The sequence below is a fragment of the Entelurus aequoreus genome, linkage group LG28 (assembly GCF_033978785.1).
Source record: "Entelurus aequoreus isolate RoL-2023_Sb linkage group LG28, RoL_Eaeq_v1.1, whole genome shotgun sequence".
Taxonomy (NCBI): domain Eukaryota; kingdom Metazoa; phylum Chordata; class Actinopteri; order Syngnathiformes; family Syngnathidae; genus Entelurus; species Entelurus aequoreus.
Window position 1 is genome coordinate 22295822 of NC_084758.1, and position 20077 is coordinate 22315898.

General features: G+C 41.5%; 1 protein-coding gene across 1 annotated transcript in view; it reads right to left on the minus strand.

The window, feature by feature from the left end:
• The window catches only part of LOC133645061 (protein diaphanous homolog 2-like), a 113573-nt gene extending 96431 nt beyond the window's left edge, over window positions 1–17142 (minus strand). The window contains exons 1-2 of the mRNA XM_062039847.1: window positions 17094–17142; window positions 16245–16596 (exon numbers count right to left, since the gene is read on the minus strand). Coding sequence (XP_061895831.1) covers window positions 16245–16328 — 84 coding nt within the window. The 5' untranslated portion in view covers window positions 16329–16596; window positions 17094–17142. The remainder of the gene's footprint in view (window positions 1–16244; window positions 16597–17093) is intronic.
• Window positions 17143–20077: the final 2935 nt, after the last annotated feature.

Consider the following 20077-nt stretch of genomic DNA (forward strand, 5'->3'; position numbering starts at 1 on the left):
TCATGAATCAATTTAAGTGGACCCCGACTTAAACAAGTTGAAAAACGTATTAGGGTGATACCATTTAGTGGTCAATTGTACGGAATATGTACTTCACTGTGCAACCTACTAATAAAAGTCTCAATCAATCGGTATCGGTTGATATCGGAATCGGTAATTAAGAGTTGGACAATATCGGAATATCGGATATCGGCAAAAAACCCATTATCGGACATCTGTACTTACAAACAAAGATGACTAATTAATTTAGAAATAGCTATCTATACTGTAACTGTGCTGTTCATTAGGCTCTTGCAAAAACAAAATTAACTATTAAACTTGTGTCCATATCCAAGCAAAGACAGGCTCAGTGCTGACAACGAAGGACAGTAAAAATAGCAGCAATAAAACCAACTACAAACACCAAAGCTACCGTAAATTCCGGACTATACGTCGCTACTTTTTTTCCCCTACGCTTTGTTCCCGGCAGCTTATAAAAACGATGCGGCTAATTTACGGATTTGTCTTCGCCAACGGCCATAATGTTGCGAGTTCAATAGTGTTCTTTAAACCCAAGCAGAGACACTGAAATGGTGTGTTATTGTTTGTGCTATGGCACCATCTTTTGGACAAAGTCCCTCACTGCAGGTCTTGCGGCTTGAAATTGTACTTCGGTTTAATGCCTTAAACCGGGAGTAAAACCCTCCATAGCCTTTCTGCTCGAAAGGATTCTTCATTCATCACTCCAAGCAACGTTTGTACGTTTTACAATTAAACTAAAACAATTCATACTTACTAAAACGTCCCATGTGTGATATATGTAGGAGTGTTTTCATCTAACGCGTTATTTTTTATATTCAGTAACTCAGTTACCGTTACTACATTATGCGTTACTACATAAAAAATAACGTAAAATAACGCAGTATCGGCTAGAAACAGAAGATTAGAGTGTGTTTTATTGGAGAGTTGCGGTGTCGTCCTTCTGAATCTTCCTTTGTCACAAGGGAGAGAAGAAAAGAGGTGCTCTGTGTGTGGTGTGGGTGTGGGGAGGGGAGGGGAGGGGGGCGTGTCTTCGGTTCTGCACACACGTGATCCGCGGTTTGATATATAAAACAAAAAAAAAGTTGTTCGCACGTTCAGACCACACACAGCGTGGTCATGGCGAGCGGCGTAACGGAGGAGCTTCAACGCCCCGCGCCATTAAATCGGTGTGTTTATAGGTGCAGACTCGCTTGTGCAAAACGAGGGTTTTAAAGGCCTACTGAAAGCCACTACTACCGACCACGCAGTCTGATAGTTTATATATCAATGATGAAATCTTAACATTGCAACACATGCCAACACGGCCGGGTTAACTTATAAAGTGCAATTTTAAATTTCCCGCGAAACTTCCGGTTGAAAACGTCTATGTATGATGACGTATGCGCGTGACGTCAACGGTTGAAACGGAAGTATTCGGACACCATTGAATCCAATACAAAAAGCTCTGTTTTCATCTCAAAATTCCACAGTATTCTGGACATCTGTGTTGGTGAATCTTTTGCAATTTGTTTAATGAACAATGAAGACTGCAAAGAAGAAAGCTGTAGGTGGGATCGGTGTATTAGCGGCAGACTACAGCAACACAACCAGGAGGACTTTGAGATGGATAGCAGACGCGCTATCCGATGCTAGCCGCCGACCGTATCTATGATCGGGTGAAGTCCTTCGTCGCTCCGTCGATCGCTGGAACGCAGGTGAGCACGGGTGTTGATAAGCAGATGAGGGCTGGCGTAGGTGGAGCGCTAATGTTTTTATCAAAGCTCTGTGAAGTCCCGTAGCTAAGTTAGCTTCTATGGCGTCGTTAGCAACAGCATTGTTAAGCTTCGCCAGGCTGGAAAGTATTAACCGTGTAGTTACAGGTCCATGGTTTAATAGTATTGTTGATTTTCTGTCTATCCTTCAAGTCAGGGGTTTATTTCTTTTGTTTCTATCTGCATTTAAACCCGATGCTATCACGTTAGCTCCGTAGCTAAAGAGCTTCGCTGATGTATTGTCGTGGAGATAAAAGTCACTGTGAATGTCCATTTCGCGTTCTCGACTCTCATTTTCAAGAAGATATAGTATCCGAGGTGATTTAAAATACAAATCCGTGATCCACAATAGAAAAAGGAGAAAGTGTGGAATCCAATGAAGCTTTGTACCTAAGTTACGGTCAGAACGAAAAAAGATACGTCCTGCACTGCACTCTAGTCCTTCACTCTCACGTTCCTCATCCACAAATCTTTCATCCTCGCTCAAATTAAAGGGGTAATCGTCGCTTTCTCGGTCCGAATCGCTCTCGCTGCTGGTGTAAACAATGGGGAAATGTGAGGAGCCCTTCAACCTGCGACGTCACGCTACTTCCGGTACAGGCAAGGCTTTTTTATAAGCGACCAAAACTTTGTCGTCGATGTTCTCTACTAAATTCTTTCAGCAAAAATATGGCAATATCGCGAAATGATCCAAGTATGACACATAGAATGGATCTGCTATCCCCGTTTAAATTTAAAAAATTCATTTCAGCAGGCCTTTAAACACATGCGGAACGTGCTTGAGCCACGTTACGACATCCCATCGCGCGCTCACTTCAGCGATAATTTTGTGCCAGATCTTTATGAGCAGGAGAAGAAAAAAGTTGTGGATGAACTATCCCGAGCATCATCTGTTGCGCTCATTACAGACGGGTGGGTGTCCGGGGGAACTATGTGACGATAAGCACTCACTTCATCACAGCAGCCTGGGAGATGAGAAGACACGCCCCCTTTACGAGAGTCACCTTGCGCAGGTACTGACACAAGCAGTAGAGGAATAGAAGATAAAGATATCCCAGTCACAAGTGATAACGCCAAAAATCAAATAAATGCAGTGAATGAGGCAGGACTGGTTCCAGACAGGTGCTTTGCACATGTAGTGAATTTGGCATCACATCTCAGTCAATAGGATGGAGCGCTTCCTTGGGAGGATCAGGAAGGTGGTTTCCTACTTCCACCCCAGCACAACAGCTGCTCATGTGCTTAAGACAAAGCAAGAAATGCTAAAGCTGCCTACTCATAAGCTCATACATGATGTCCCAACAAGGTGGAACTCCTCTTATATGTTGGAGCAGCAGGCAGCTATATACTCTGCATTGACCCACAAGACCCTGAAGACAAATCTCAAAGACATCATCAACCTGTCTGATGATGATGTGAGAGTTGCAGAGGAGGTCCTCTAGGTGCTTCAACCCCTCAAAACTGCTACATCTCTACTGAACACTGAAACTTCACCATCTGTGTCAATGATCCTGCCACTGAAAACAAGGATTCTACAATCGATGGCTCCAAGTGTGGAAGACAGCAGCATCACTCCAGATTATTTCACTACCTATGTTTCAAGGAAGATGATGTGCCTTCTTATGTTGCACTTTAAGTTGTTTTTTATTAATGGTCATTGGTCCAAGTTTAAAGAAAGGAGAAGTGCCTTTTTATGTTGTACTGTTTTTCATTAATTATGTTAAAAGGAAGATAATCAATCAATCAATAAATGTTTTTATTTATTTATATAGCCCTAAATCACAAGTGTCTCAAAGGGCTGCACAAGCCACAACGACATCCTCGGTACAGAGCCCACATAAGGGCAAGGAAAAACTCACCCCAGTGGGACGTCGATGTGAATGACTATGAGAAACCTTGGAGAGGACCGCATATGTGGGTAACCCCCCCCCCTATAGGGGAGACCGAAAGCAATGGATGTCGAGTGGGTTTGACATAATATTGTGAAAGTCCAGTCCCTATTGGATCCAACACATCAGCGAAAGTCCAGTCCATAGTGGATCCAACGCAACAGTGAGAGTCCAGTCCATAGTGGGGCCAGCAGGAAAACCATCCCGAGCGGAGACGGGTCAGCAGCGCAGAGATGTCCCCAACCGATGCACAGGCTAGCGGTCCATCCCGGGTCCCGACTCTGGACAGCCAGCACTTCATCCATGGCCACCGGACCTGTGTAACTCCCCCCTCTACAAGGGAGAGGGGGGCAGGGGAGAAAAGAAAAGAAACAGCAGATCAACTGGTCTAAAAGGGTGGTCTATTTAAAGGCTAGAGTATACAAATGAGTTTTAAGATGGGACTTAAATGCTTCTACTGAGGTAGCATCTCTAACTGTTACCGGGAGGGCATTCCAGAGTACTGGAGCCCGGATAGAAAACGCTCTATAGCCCGCAAACTTTTTTGGGGCTCTGGGAATCACTAATAAGCCGGAGTTCTTTGAACGCAGATTTCTTGCCGGGGCATATGGTACAATACAATCGGCAAGATAGGCTGGGGCTAGACCGTGTAGCATTTTATACGTAAGTAGTAAAACCTTAAAGTCACATCTTAGGTGCACAGGAAGCCAGTGCAAGTGAGCCAGTATAGGCGTAATATGATCAAACTTTCTTGTTCTTGTCAAAAGTCTAGCAGCCACATTTTGTACCAACTGTAATCTTTTAATGCTAGACATAGGGAGACCCGAAAATAATACGTAACAGTAATCGAGACGAGACGTAACGAACGCATGAATAATGATCTCAGCGTCGCTAGTGGACAAAATGGAACAAATGTTAGCGATATTACGGAGATGAAAGAACCCCGTTTTAGTAACACTCTTAATGTGTGACTCAAACGAGAGAGTTGGGTCGAAAATAATACCCAGATTCTTTACCGAGTCGCCTTTTGTAATTGTTTGGTTGTCAAATGTTAAGGTGGTATTATTAAATAAATGTCATACATACATAAAAATGTATGTCAAGTTGATCAACAGATTGTATTATTTTCCAGTGCAATAACAGTACTGAAATGAAGGCTAAAGGGCATTAATGGGAGCTTTAAACAAAAATAAGAAAAAAATAAGTAACTAAGAAGTTACTTTTCACAGTAACGCATTACTTTTTGGTGTAAGTAACTGAGTTAGTAACTGAGTTACTTTTGAAATAAAGTAACTAGTAACTGTAACTAGTTACTGGTTTTCAGTAACTAACCTAACACTGGTTTTCATGCATACTTGTATGTGCTATAGTAATGTAATGAAGCTAGTGTTGTTAGCATTAGCTAATATGCTAACATGTTTACTAGCATCTGTGTTAGTATTATCAACTTACAATGGAACATTTCGGAGATCCTCCTGGCTAGGTGGGACTTTTTGAACGTACCGGAACCTTATCGGGTGCTTTTGAACGCTGATTGGTTGAACACTGTTGGGGGCGTTCCTAAAACTTATTTTTCAAACACACGACCGACATTGCATAGACTTCTTTATTTCTTGTGTATTTGTATTAGAAAATACTTGACAAAGGAGAGAAAGAAGAACCAAAATGACTTTCGACTTGCAGGAACTATTGCGGGGCATCTTTGTGTTGAAGAACGCTGATCAGTGAAACTATCTTACAGTGCTTTTTACTCGGCCGTATAGCCTTTTAACTATTACGCGGTTTATTTTATTTATTTTTTTACAAACTTCATTTTGATACGCCAAGCTACGAGAAGTGAACGGACTCTTTTATACGTATTTGCAGAGGAATATTAAGCAACAGGACTCGAAACGGCGACTTCAGCTGCTTACTACTTTGACTTTGTTGGATAAATGTGAAATAAAAGAGGCAGTACCCGAGTGGAACAAAGATCAATAACATCAAATAATAACTATTTACTTTATTACATGTTGTAAAAGTAGTCAGTGACATGCCATTTGTGTGGTTATTAGCCTCAACCAGAGTGAACATAATGCTAACAAGCTAAAGCTAAATCCAATGTGTTTGTGTTGTCAGCGTGAGATTAACGCTGACATGTATTATTTATATATTGTTATTTACAGCTAAAATGGACCATAAGGACTCGCCTGACCCTCATGAATTCATCATTTACTGAGGGGACAACTATCTGACTGTTGGACACAGAGGACAAAAGCCTAGCTGAATTTTAATGTTAAATCTGGTATACTTTGTTTCGAAATCATATTGTTTTGTATATCATTGCTTTTGCATTTATTTTACTTGTACTTAACAAAATATGACCTAATATTGTCTGTTCATTTACATAAAATCAGTGTAGAAATACTGTATGCTAAACCATTCCTCCATACATTATCAAACTGATTTGTATGAACTACCTGAACTGTGAAATGTGGTGGAAACACAAACCACACACCTCTACACAAACTTTTAGTTATTGGATTTTAAGGTTCCTGAAATGTTGGTGATGGTGGCGTCATGATCTTGTCCACGTGATTATGACAAGACATCCTTATCAGATTTTCCAACTTTGTAAGAAGCTGTCCAAAATCAGAGCACCCAGAAACGCCATTGCCATGTGAATTAAAAGTCGAAACGATACAATACTTTGCCATTTTGCCCTGAAACCGTTCCCATAAGGAGAAGTACTAAATCTTGAGCAAATCTGTCATGTGCGAAATCTTATAATTAAGTAATCATTGTTGCCAGTCTCATCACTGAAACCCTAATTATGGCTCACTTTAATTATTATAGTGTTATTTACCAATAGATAGAAATAAAACGATGGGCATGTGCGTCAGCTTTTTGTTTGTATTCCTTTACTTACTTTAATTACAATTATTAAGTAGGATTTTTATGTTGGGGGGGTTTGAAAAACAAAGTTGCACTAATCAGATTGCAGCTTATTGAGCCCAACTTCGCAATGATTTAGCGTGCTTTTACAAAAAAGGGAATGCAACGGGTTGAGTATATAACAAAGGTATTTTTAGGCTTACTCCAAAAAAAGCTTTGTTGTTTGTTATTTTAATAAATTCTATGAAAACAGCCTTTTAATGTCTTTCAAATTATGGCAAAAGAGTATTTTCATGGCAAAATATAGCATCTGCTGATGGAAAATGATCAATTCTGTACAATGTGCCTTTTTATTCTTGTGAGAACACATGCAAGCCTCATGCCTACAACAGACAGGGGAATAGTCAGTGCTACAATCATGTGGCTATGTGGGAATGACTTTTCTCCTCTGTGCAACTCTGTGTGACATCTTTTACTCTGGTATGCACAGAAATAACATTCTCCCATACTGTCAAACCTGTTCCCCCGATTTCTTTTTATCTAAAAAAAAAACCAGTACTTTCATTTGACATGTTTTATGGAGTGTCAGTTTTTTGTTGTTGTTGTAGCTCCCAGCATCGTGAAAGCAGGCTGTAAAAGTAAGTATCTTTTGCAGTGGTATTCTAACATCCATGGCCCGGGTTAAGTAAGTATTAGGCCCAGAGCCCAAATGGTGTTGCTGTGATGTAATCCTTCGCAGCAACTTCGAACACAAACAAAACCATCCATGTCTGCTTTGACATGAAACTAAACCAGAGTGTGCCAGTTGACGTCGGATTTGGACGAAGGACTAAACTCATGGAAGCCACACAAGTTTACACGACATCTTTGGATTAAACTAAAACGTTGCACACTGCAAAAACAATGCAGTATGCATGCCAGGCCAGTAGTTGGCAGGATCACTTTATAACAGGGGTGTCCAAACTACGGCCTGCTGATTTATGCAATTTGGCCCGCAAGATGTAACGAGTTTAGTAAGGAATCTAACCCACAAGGAAGTTGCATTCATTAATAGTCTGTCAATTTTGGTGCTGCTATGATGTCACCATTTAGCGGGCGACGTGAAAAATGAAGGTTAATGAACTTTAATTTTGCTCTGAATGTAAGTGTGCACAGCATTTACTTAAATGACCTAATACAAATGACTTTCCTGAGTCATGGTGCAACAAAACAAACAAAAAAGGAAATCCGACCAACACAAAATGGTCACACATTACACAATATGCTCACTGAACTTTGTGGGTATTATAAAAAAACATCCATGTACCATAAAAAAAATCCAAATTACACGACAAGCAATCCCGCAGACACCGAAAAATTATAGATGCCATGTTTAAATAAATGTGCCGACATGGCCTTAGCATACATTGTCGAAAAGACGGGCTGGCACTAAAAATGCTTTCTTACTTTTTAATCATTTTGTAATTTGTATGTATAAAATATGTTTTGGAAGGAGAAAGCATAAGTGAAATTGGCATTTATTTAAAGTTAAAAGTTAGTGTACCAATGATTGTCACACATACACTAGGTGTGGTGAAATGTGTCCTCTGCATTTGACCCATCCCCTTGTTCACCCCCTGGGAGGTGAGGGCAGGAATCATTTTTGGTGATTTAACTCCCAATTCTAACCCTTGATGCTGAGTGCATACTTGCCAACTAGGGCTGCAACTAACAACTAATTTGATTATCGATTAATCTGTCGATTATTACTTCGATTAATCGATTAATAATCAGATAAAGGAGACAAACTACATTTCTATCCTTTCCAGTATTTTATTGAAAAAAAACAGCATACAGGCACCGTACTTATTTTTATTATTGTTTCTCAGCTGTTTTCAAATGTTGCAGTTTATAAATAAAGGTTTATAAAAAAAAAAAAATTTAAATAAAATATTTACATTAAAAAAAGGAGCCTCTGCGCATGCGCATAGCATAGATCCAACGAATCGATGACTAAATTAATCGCCAACTATTTCTATAATCGATTTTAATTGATTTCATCGATTAGTTTTTGCAGCCCTTTTGCCAACCCTCCCGAATTTCAGTGCCCCTCCCGAAAATCTCCCGGGGCAACCATTTCTCCCGATTTCCACCCGGACAACAATATTGGGGGCGTGCCTTAAAGGCACTGCCTTTAGCGTCCTCTACAACCTGTCGTCATGTCCGCTTTTCCACCATACAAACAGTGTGCCGGCCCAGTCACATAATATACGCGGCTTTTACACACATAAGTCAATGCAAAGCATACTTGATCAACAGCCATACAGGTCACACTGAGAGTGTCCGTATAAACAACTTTAACACTGTTACAAATATGCGCCACACCAAACAAGAATGACAAACACATTCTGGGAGAACATCCGCACCGTAACACAACATAAACACAACAGAACAAATACCCAGAACCCCTTGCAGCACTAAGTCTTACGGGACGCTACAATATACACCCCCCCCCCCCTGCCCCCCATCTCCCAAATTCGGAGGTCTCAAGGTTGGCAAGTATGGCTGAGTGTCAAGCAGGGAGGTAATGGGTCCCATTTTTATAGTCTTTGGTATGAGTCGGCCGGGGTTTTGAACTCACAACCTATCGATCTCAGGGCGGACACTCTAACCACTAGGCCACTGAGTAGTGTTTATATCATTTAATTTTGAGAAAAGATATGTATTAATATTACCTATATCAGGATATATTTTTGTCAATATCGCACAGCACTAGTATATACATAAAGTAATGTGCTTTGAAACAATATTTTGTCACTTCTGCTATCTGCTGGATCGACCACAGGCTTGTATATAAATATCATCTGGTTCACTTCCCCAATAGTGTGGTCTTTCCAACCATCGTGTCCCGTGTCCACGTTATTCAATAGAAAAACCCAAAAGTAAACGTGAAACTTAAAACATCACCTGTAATGTTTCTGCTACGTCGAGTAACAAGTTTGAATGTACGTATTAAAAAGTGCGGGATAAGCAAGCGATGACGGATCACGGACACACCCTGGGGTGAAAAACGACTTCCTCTGCAGCGACAACTCAACATGTTTCGAAATGTTCCTCTTTAGAGGGGTGAAAAAAGGGGAAATCTACACATGGAGATTTACAGAGTGAGGTCATGCAGACTCTCCAAAACTAGGGAGTCAGGATTGAGAAGTCCAAAGTTGCAAAGTTATGTCATGATCGCTCTTGGAAGCACATGGCATTTTACTTTCCTCAGTGATTTCCTGTCCTGCAGCTGTTCGCACTACCCCCTGCTTCTAAAATGTTGCAGGAACACACCCAGTGATTACAACGTGTAAGGCTACGTTTGCAACACATCACCAAGAGTGCGAGGTTATGGGAAAAAAGTTAATTCCATAGCAACGTAGCAAAAGCCCCAGCTTGAAATCTCAACGTTTTCAAGACTGTGGTATCAACTGGGGTTCATTACAGTCAATTAAAGTTAAGGCTAAGAGCGGCGGAGCCACTCTGCAAACACAGTTCAGTTAAAGTATAAGTGTCAGAAATATTTTGGATACTAGAAAAGTCAACTGTTGTGAAATTTTGGGTAGAAAACCAATTTGTTCAGCTGCTTTCAGTGCGTGTGTGTGCGTGTGTGTGTGTGTGTGTGTGCGTGCATGTGATCTTGTACTTCTGCCCTTCTTGAGACATCAAGGAAAAGTACCTTTCATATGAGGACCGGTAAACAAGTTAGGACCAAAATCATGGTCCCAATACTGAAAACCATTGCAGCCAATAGAGAGCCAAATACTTGAGTCCGTGAACATTGCTCCAAAATCAGGATTTTTTGTTTGTGCATACAAAAGTAAACATTGACAGGTGCAAAGGCAGCAATATATGATAAAACAAGACGGCAGCTAAAGAAGGACTTCTCTATTCATCTCCGAAAAAAACCCGCCAGGTAAACAGCTGATTTTACGACTTCTGGTGCTGGTGCTAAGACAACCTGCGTCCCATATGTGACCATAGGATGAAGAAATACACTACGCTACTAAGATTATAGTGGCCATTAACAGTTAGCTTCTACAGCTGGGTTGCCCAAAGTGCGGCACAGGGACCATCTGTGGTCCGTCACTCGTTTGTCATCGGCCTTAAAGGCCTACTGAAACCCACTACTACCGACCATGCAGTTTGATAGTTTATATATCAATGATGAAATCTTAACATTGCAACACATGCCAATATGGCCGGGTTAACTTATAAAGTGCAATTTTAAATTTCCCGCTAAATTTCCGGTTGAAAACGTCTATGTATGATGACGTATGCGCGTGACGTCAATAGTTAAACGGAAGTATTCGGACACCATTGAATCCAATACAAAAAAGCTCTGTTTTCATCTCAAAATTCCACAGTATTCTGGACATCTGTGTTGGTGAATCTTTTGCAATTTGTTTAATGAACAATGAAGACTGCAAAGAAGAAAGTTGTAGGTGTGATCGGTGTATTAGCGGCTGGCTGTAGCAACACAACCAGGAGGACTTTGACTTGGATAGCAGACGCGCTATCCGACGCTAGCCGCCGATCGCACGGATGATCGGGTGAAGTCCTTCGTCCTTCCGTCGATCGCTGGAACGCAGGTGAGCATGGGTGTTGATGAGCAGATGAGGGCTGGCTGGCGTAGGTGGATAGCTAATGTTTTTATCATAGCTCAGTGAGGTCCCGTTGCTAAGTTAGCTTCAATGGCGTCGTTAGCAACAGCATATCATAGATGCGGTCGGCGGCCCGGAGACGGAGGAAGTCAAAGTGAGGTCGGCGGCTAGCGCGTCTGCTATCCATCTCAAAGTCCTCCTGGTTGTATTGCTGTAGTCCGCCGCTAATACACAGATCCAACCTACAACTTTCTTCTTTGCAGTCTTCATTGTTCATTAAACAAATTGCAAAAGATTCACCAACACAGATGTCCAGAATACTGTGGAATTTTGAGATGAAAACAGAGCTTTTTGCATTGGATTCAATGGGGTCCGAATACTTCCGTTTCAACGATTGACGTCACGCGCATACGTCATCATACATAGACGTTTTCAACCGGAAGTTTCGTGGGAAATTTAAAATTGCACTTTATAAGTTAACCCGGCCGTATTGGCATGTGTTGCAATGTTAAGATTTCATCATTGATATATAAGCTATCAGACTGCGTGGTCGGTAGTAATGGGTTTCAGTAGGCCTTTAAAGTTTTCTTATAAAATTGTGACTTTTGTCGAGTAAAATTACGACTCTTTTCATAAAATTGCCAAAAGTTTAAGCTTTTCTTGTAAAATTGCGACTGTTAAGTAAAATTCCAACTTTTATCATAATGTTGCACAAATGTTCAGTTTTTCTTTTGACTTGCGTTGAGTAAAATTACAACTTGTATTATAATACTGACAAAATTCTACGTTTTTCTTGTGAAATTGTGACCTTTTTCTTGTGAAATTCCAACTAATGTTTCACAACAAGCTTTTTTATATTTGCATAGTATGTATGTATTATTAATGTTGTAAATACAAATCTTTATATATCTAGAAAGGGTGGTCATAAAGAGGTAGGCTTTTTTGGAAGTCTCAAGAAGGCAACAAATACAAGAATGTGTGTGTGTGTGTGTGTGTGTGTGTGTGTGTGTGTGTGTGTGTGTGTGTGTGTGTGTGTGTGTGTGTGTGTGTGTGTGTGTGTGTGTGTGTGTGTGTGTGTGTGTGTGTGTGTGTGTGTGTGTGTGTGTGCAGCTGCTCGCATTCACCACATATATGATTTACAGTGGTACAGTATATCCGCCACATGAAAGGGAAGACAAAAGAGGGCGCCTTGTTAAAGGTTTGAAATGTTTTGCATCATAACAGACAATATTGACATAAGAACAACCAGGGAGAGGATAACCTAACAACACTCTCGGTTGCTGACTCAAATTGTGGCCTCTGCTTGAAAGGGCCTGAAGAAATAAATACCGCACACCTACACAAGAGACGGTTGTAAGTATCTTTGCTACGACTGATCTGGTAACGCTATGAGTCGCAGTAGACATCGATACCACAAGACACAAAGATTGCATTCAGAACGGACGTGGCTTCTGTAAAGCTGAAGTTTATTTCCAAAATTCTCGAAAAAATTGTTGCACAGCAGCTAAATGAACACTTAGTGACTAACAATCTCTGTGAACCTTTTCAATCCGGTTTCAGGGCAAATCACTCTACAGAGACAGCCCTCGCAAAAATTACTAATGATCTATTGCTGACGATGGATTCTGATGCGTCATCTATGTTGCTGCTTCTTGATCTTAGCGCCGCTTTCGATACTGTTGATCATAATATTTTATTAGAGCGTATCAAAACACGTATTGGTATGTCAGACTTAGCCTTGTCTTGGTTTAACTCTTATCTTACTGACAGGATGCAGTGCGTCTCCCATAACAATGTGACCTCGGACTATGTCAAGGTAACGTGCGGAGTTCCCCAGGGTTCGGTTCTTGGCCCTGCACTCTTTAGTATTTACATGCTGCCGCTGGGTGACATCATACGCAAGTACGGTGTTAGCTTTCACTGTTATGCTGATGACACTAAACTCTACATGCCCCTAAAGCTGACCAACACGCCGGATTGTAGTCAGCTGGAGGCGTGTCTTAATGAAATTAAACAATGGATGTCCGCTAACTTTTTGCAACTCAACGCTAAGAAAACGGAAATGCTGATTATCGGTCCTGCTAGACACCGACATCTATTTAATAATACCACCTTAACATTTGACAACCAAACAATTACACAAGGCGACTCGGTAAAGAATCTGGGTATTATCTTCGACCCAACTCTCTCGTTTGAGTCACACATTAAGAGTGTTACTAAAACGGCCTTCTTTCATCTCCGTAATATCGCTAAAATTTGTTCCATCTTGTCCACTAGCGACGCTGAGATCATTATTCATGCGCTCGTTACGTCTCGTCTCGATTACTGTAACGTATTATTTTCGGGTTTCCCTATGTCTAGCATTAAAAGATTACAGTTGGTACAAAATGCGGCTGCAAGACTTTTGACAAAAACAAGAAAGTTTGACCCCGCGGCAGGTCCTTGGCCTGCCGCGGGGTCTCCTCCCAGTGGGACGTGCAACGAGGACCTCCCTAGGGAGACGCTCGTGAGGCATCCGCACGAGATGCCTGAACCACCTAAGCTGGCTCCTTTCCAAGCGAAGGAGCAGCGGCTCTACTCCGAGTCTCTCTCGGGTGACTGCACTTCTCACCCTATCTCTAAGGGAGATGCCAGCCACCCTTCTGAGGAAACTCATTTCGGCCGCTTGTATCCGCGATCTTATTCTTTCGGTCATTACCCACACTTCATGACCATAGGTGAGAGTAGGAATGTAGATAGCTCGGTAGACCGAGAGCTTTGCCTTCTGGCTCAGCTCCCGTTACGTCACAACAGTGCGGCAGAGAGACTGCAATACTGCCCCAGCTGCTCCGATTCTCCGGCTGATTTCCTTCTCCATCTTTCCCTCACTCGTGAACAAGACCCCGAGATACTTAAACTCCTCCACCTGGGACAGAGTCCTGTCCCCTACCCGGACTGTACAAACCATCGGTTTCCTGCTGAGAACCATGGCCTCAGATTTGGAGATGCTGATCCTCATTCCAGCCGCTGAACACTCGGCTGCGAACCGATCCAGTGAGAGCTGAAGGTCAGGACCACATCATCTGCAAACAGCAGTGACGCAACCTTTAGCCCCCCGAGACGTATACCCTCTCCGCCATGGCCACGACTCCGCCTAGAAATCCTGTCCATGAAAATCACAAACAGGATAGGAGACAGAGCGCAGCCCTGGCGGAGACCAACCCCCACTGGAAACGGATCCGACTTACATCCAAGCACCCGGACACAACTCTCGCTTTGGTTGTACAGAGATTGGATGGCCCTCAGCAGGGTTCCCCTCACTCCGTACTCCCTCAGCACCTCCCACAAGATCTCCCGAGGGACGCGGTCATACGCCTTCTCCAAATCCACAAAACACATGTAGACTGGATAGGCATACTCCCAGGCCCTCTCCTCTTTCTTTGTCAATACTTTATTTATTGGTATGGTTGAGTATATTTGAAGCCCCCACCAATCCCCTCCTTAAGACATTGTATTGCTTTTGGTTGTCATTTTTATTCAAGCGCAAAATGCTGCGAACAGACAAAGTATTTTTTAATGTTATTATGTTTTATTTAACTTGGAGATCTAAATATTTTCATTCCAATTACAGTGTTAAAGTAGATGATAAATACAAGTTTATTGCATTTGAAAGGATACACATGCATTACTATTATTATGCATTATCAGTACATCAATGGTTATTTGGTCTCATAAAAATAATGGCAATAATACGTTGGTCAAAATATGGTCAAGCAAAATTTGTTATCGGCCCAGGCCTCATTTACAGAGCACTTCTGCCACAGACAAAATCCCGCCGCAAAAGCCATGAGTCAACAAACTTGTGTTACGAAAAACACTGGCGAAGCAACTGTCACAACAAGGCAGTACTTTCAGGGGGGAACAAATTGAAAGGGATCCTCACATGATGCACACTAAGTGCAGATGGCAGCGTAAGGTTAAAACACTGCACCTCTTTAGTGCAACTATGAAATCTATTAGCTGCAGTGCACTTTGGGCGCATTACGCAGCGATGGCAACGCATCAATAGCTATTTCCGTGTAATGCTGCACTAAAAACACGATTGAGAAACAATATCAGTGTAGTTTGGATTACAAAACTAACGCAATAACGACAATACATCTCTGGACTAAGACTCTCGTTGCGTCAACTGCACGCAACTCCAAACAAATACCTAACAGTTTTTTATTCCTGCCTTCCTCACTGGACCTCTTTTTAGAAGGTTTATTAGGGGCGTCCCCACCGCTGGCTTGATCCATTTTGCCTCCAAGTTATAGTAAATTCCCTTCTTCGTGAATTGATGTGGTCTCAGGAAGAAGAAGGCTAATTGGAACAGGTGGGTGCCATGATTGGGTATAAAAGCAGCTTCCATGAAACAAGGATGGGGTGAGGATCACCACTTTGTGAACGAATGCGTGGGCAAATTGTTTAAGACCAACATTTCTCCCACCAGCTATTGTAAGGAATTTGGGGATTTTACCTTCTACGGTCCGTAATATCATCAAAAGGTTAAGAGAATCTGGAGAAATCACTGCACGTAAGCGATGACATTATGGACCTTCAATCCCTTAGGCGCTACTGCATCAAAAAGTGACATCAGTGTGTAAAGGATATCACCACATGGGCCCAGGAACACTTCAGAAAACCACTGTCAGTAACTATAGTTTGTCGTTACATCTGTAAGTGCAAGTTAAAACTACTATGCAAAGCCAAAGCCATTTATCAACAACACCCAGAAACGCTTCCGGCTTCGCTGGGCCCAAGCTCATCTAAAATGGAATTATGCAAAGTGTAAAAGTGTTCTGTGGTCTGACGAGTCCACATTTTAAATTGTTTTTGGAGACTGTGGACGTTGTGTCCTCCATTTCTTTAGTGCAACTATGACATCTATTAGCTGCAGTGCACTTTGGGCGGATTACGCAGCGATGGCAACGCATCGATGGCTATTTCAGTGTCATTCTGCACTAAAAACACGATTGAGAAACAATATCAGTGTAGTTCGGATTACAAAACTAATGCAATAACGACAATAAATCTCTGGACTAAGACTCCGAACAAATACCTACCAGTTTTTTATTCCTGCCTTCATCCTCACTGGACCTCTTTTTAGAAGGTTTACTAGGGTCGTCCCCGCCGCTGGCTTGATCCATTTTGCCTCCAAGTTATAATAAATTCCCTTCTTCTTGACTTGATGTGGTCTCAGGAAGAAGAAGAAGAAGAAGAAAAAAAGTTGGCAAAGTTGACACTTAAGCGTTTGGCAACACGTCACTTGGCAACAACATCCACTTTAAATCTTCTCCAAATCCATTCCGTTATTTTGAAGAAAAATAATAGGTATTTTGCTTTTGAAAGGGTGTGGCAGGCGAGAAGTATCCGTTTAAACGTCCACTTGTGGTCCAGCATCAATTCTTTCAGTATCTGCAATGAAATAATATTAAAACATTACTATTTTGAAAAACAAAACAAAAGCCAATGCAGGTGGGTTACAACAAAAACTAGTCCTGTAAAACAAGTTTTGCCCCAAATTCAAACACTGCATGTTTTAAAAACATTGCTGATGCCTACAAGCTAAATAATTGAGGGAATGTAACTTAAAAGCGAGCAAGTTAGTGATATTAATACACTTAAAAAGACGAGTGGCAAAGCAGCTATGGAGTGCTTATCTAATATTATCAACGTAGCATCACTGACTGAGTAGAATTATTAACAATAGTAACAATAGTCCGAAAATCACCGTTGTTCTCTACTGCTTGGACTACTTTACAAAGCATTTTAGCTACGTAAGCAAACATGTAGCGCCGTCGCCGTGAGGACATTACAAATATCACCGCTAACGTTCCAAGCGAGTATATATAATTAATAAATAAATGACATTGCAATGAAAAATATGAATAAATGTGTCCAGTAAAACTCACAGTATCCCATCCTGGGCATTTCCTCCGCAACCAAGCCTGAATGCCAGGCCCACGTCGGGCTCCGCCCCATTCTCGTCCTGATTGGTTTATGGGCAGGGCGCCGAGGGAGGGTCTCGAAGGCTATTGGCGCAGAGGGTTGTCAGTCAAAAGGTTGGCGTGTCGTGGAGGAGCGGGTCGAGTCTGATTCGCACAGCCGTGGGATGAAACCACAGAAGAAGAGCAAATCGATCTATAAAAGTGCTGGATTATAATCCAGGGGGGTGACGTCACCAGAAATGGAGTGGGGTACCTCGACAACAAAACAGCCAGAGTGTGTTTTGTTTTGTGTGATTGTGCAATGCTGGATTACTACAGTTATATAACAGTCCATCATGGCAAACTATTAAATGAACCTAAAATATGACTTATTTTTCTTTGTTGAAAATATTGGACACTATTTTAATTTTTTTTTTATGTTTTTATTTTTATTTTTTTATAAATGGCTGTAATGATAATGTCATTGAGGGATTTCTAATCACTGCTATGTTGGAATTGTTATTAATATTGATACTGTTGTTTATATTATTAATTTTTGTTTGACTACTTTGTATACTCTAGCTTTTAAATATACCCCCTTTTTAGACCAATTGATATGCCGTTTCTTTTCTTTTCTCCTCTGCCCCAATCTCCCTTGTGGAGGGGGGGGGGGGGGGCACAGGTCCGGTGGCCATGGATGAAGTGCTGGCTGACCCGGGATGGTCTCCTGCTGGCCCCACTATGGACTGGACTCTCACTATTATGTTGGATCCACTATGGACTGGACTTTCACAATATTATGTCAGACCCACTCAACGTCCATTGCATCTGGTCTCCCCTAGAGGGGGGGAGTGGGGTGGGGGGGAGGGGGGTTACCCACATATGCGGTCCTCTCCAAGGTTTCTCATAGTCATTCTCATCGACATCCCACTGGGTTGTGAGTTTTTCCTTGCCCTATTGTGGGCTCTGAACCGCGGATGTCGTTGTGGCTTGTGCAGCCCTTTGAGACACTTGTGATGTAGGGCTGTATAAATAAACATTGATTTATTGATTGATTGATTGATTGACTTTTGTTAGAATAAGTATGTGTAAATTATCACACAACTCTTATGTTTAAAGGCCGTTGCTATAGTTATTATCAATTGTGCTGAAGTTTCACTTTTCTATCTGTGCAAGGGGACATCGTCTCGTATCAGTGTTTGTGTCCAGAATCGGCCTGCTGACTGCCAAGGGCGAACATCGAGTGCGGTGACGCAGATAAAGCAGAGACAGGGCGATATCACGAGTGTCAGCACATTTGCATTTCATTAATAGTCATATATTGTGTCTAACTGGGGTTGCTGAGATTACCTCAGTGATGTAACCAGGGACCTCCCAAATAAATAGAGGAGCACGTGGGCAGGATTTTAGAGCGTAGTTTGGATCTGTAACTAGAGTACAGCCCAAAAACGTCTCTCCTCATTAAGCAAAATTTAACTCTGTCTCTGCATGATTCCTTGCTTCTTGTCTGTTTAATAGATGTCATCAGTGTTTGAACCTGACAACTTTTGGATTGTTTTTTGTAGGGATGTCCGATAACGGCTTTTTGCCGATATCCGATATTCCGATATTGTCCAACTCCTAATTACCAATACCGATATTAACCGATACCGATATATACAGTCGTTTAATTAACACAGTATTATGCCTAATTTGGACAACCAGGTATGGTGAAGATAAGGTCCTTTTTTTTAAATTAATAAAATAAGATAAATGAATTAAAAACATTTTCTTGAATAAAAAAGATAGTAAAACAATATAAAAACAGTTACATAGAAACTAGTAATTAATGAAAATTAGTAAAATAAACTGTTAAAGGTTAGTACTATTAGTGGACCAGCAGCATGCACAATCATGTGTGCTTACGGACTGTATTCCTTGCAGACTGTATTGATATATATTGATGTATAATGTAGGAACCAGAATATTAATAACAGAAAGAAACAAACCCTTTTGTGTGAATGAGTGTGAATGGGGGAGGGAGGTTTTTTGGGTTGGTGCACTAATTGTAAGTGTATCTTGTGTTTTTTATGTTGATTTAATAAATAAAAAAAACATCTCTAGTTTTTTGTCATGTTTGTGTGTCCTCTCGATTGCTCTGTTGATTGCTATTCTGGGTTTTGCTGGGCCGGGTTTTTTATTTTTTTTAATTGGAGTTGTATTGTTGTGTGTTATTTTGTTGGATTGATTAATGAAAAATAAAAATAAGAAAAAGTTTTAGCATTTTTTGCATAACAGGGCTATTTTATAAGAGACGTTTGGCAAAAACAAATGTCCACTGCAGAGGACAGAGGTCCTGGGGAGGACACATACAGGTGTGCAGTGTGATAGTGCGCCGTCTGAGGCGTGTGTGCACGCGAAACCTGAATCCCAACAAAAACAACCTGAGGAGCTGCTTCCTTTGCATGGGGCGGGGTGAGGAACAAGAAGGGCGAGGACCCTGAGTCACTGCTTGCCTCGTTGTTAAGAAGGAGGGAGGTCACTCTGCTACTCCCGTTGCCACTCTTGTTGTTTATTTGCAAAGACAGAAAAGCTGTTTTGCAATGAGGTGACTCCACCAAATGACGGTCACAAACACACATTTGTCAGGCTGAAGTCCCACGTCAAATATATCTAATACAATCATATGTGGCTATAGGCAACCTCTCGATATAGCTTATTTAAATAAACTCCACAAGATGGCTGTAGCTACATTGGAAGCATCATGAATGGTCAGCATACCTAAAATACACTATAATGCCAAAAGTATTTGGCCACCTGCCTTCACTCACATATGAACTTGAAGTGGCATCCCATTCCTAACCCATAGGGTTCAATATGATGTGGGTCCACCTTTTGCAGCTATTACAGCTTCAACTCTTCTGGGAAGGCTGTCCACAAGTGTTGGGTTCTGACGTTGATTTGACCATTGAAATTTGGTCATTTTCCAA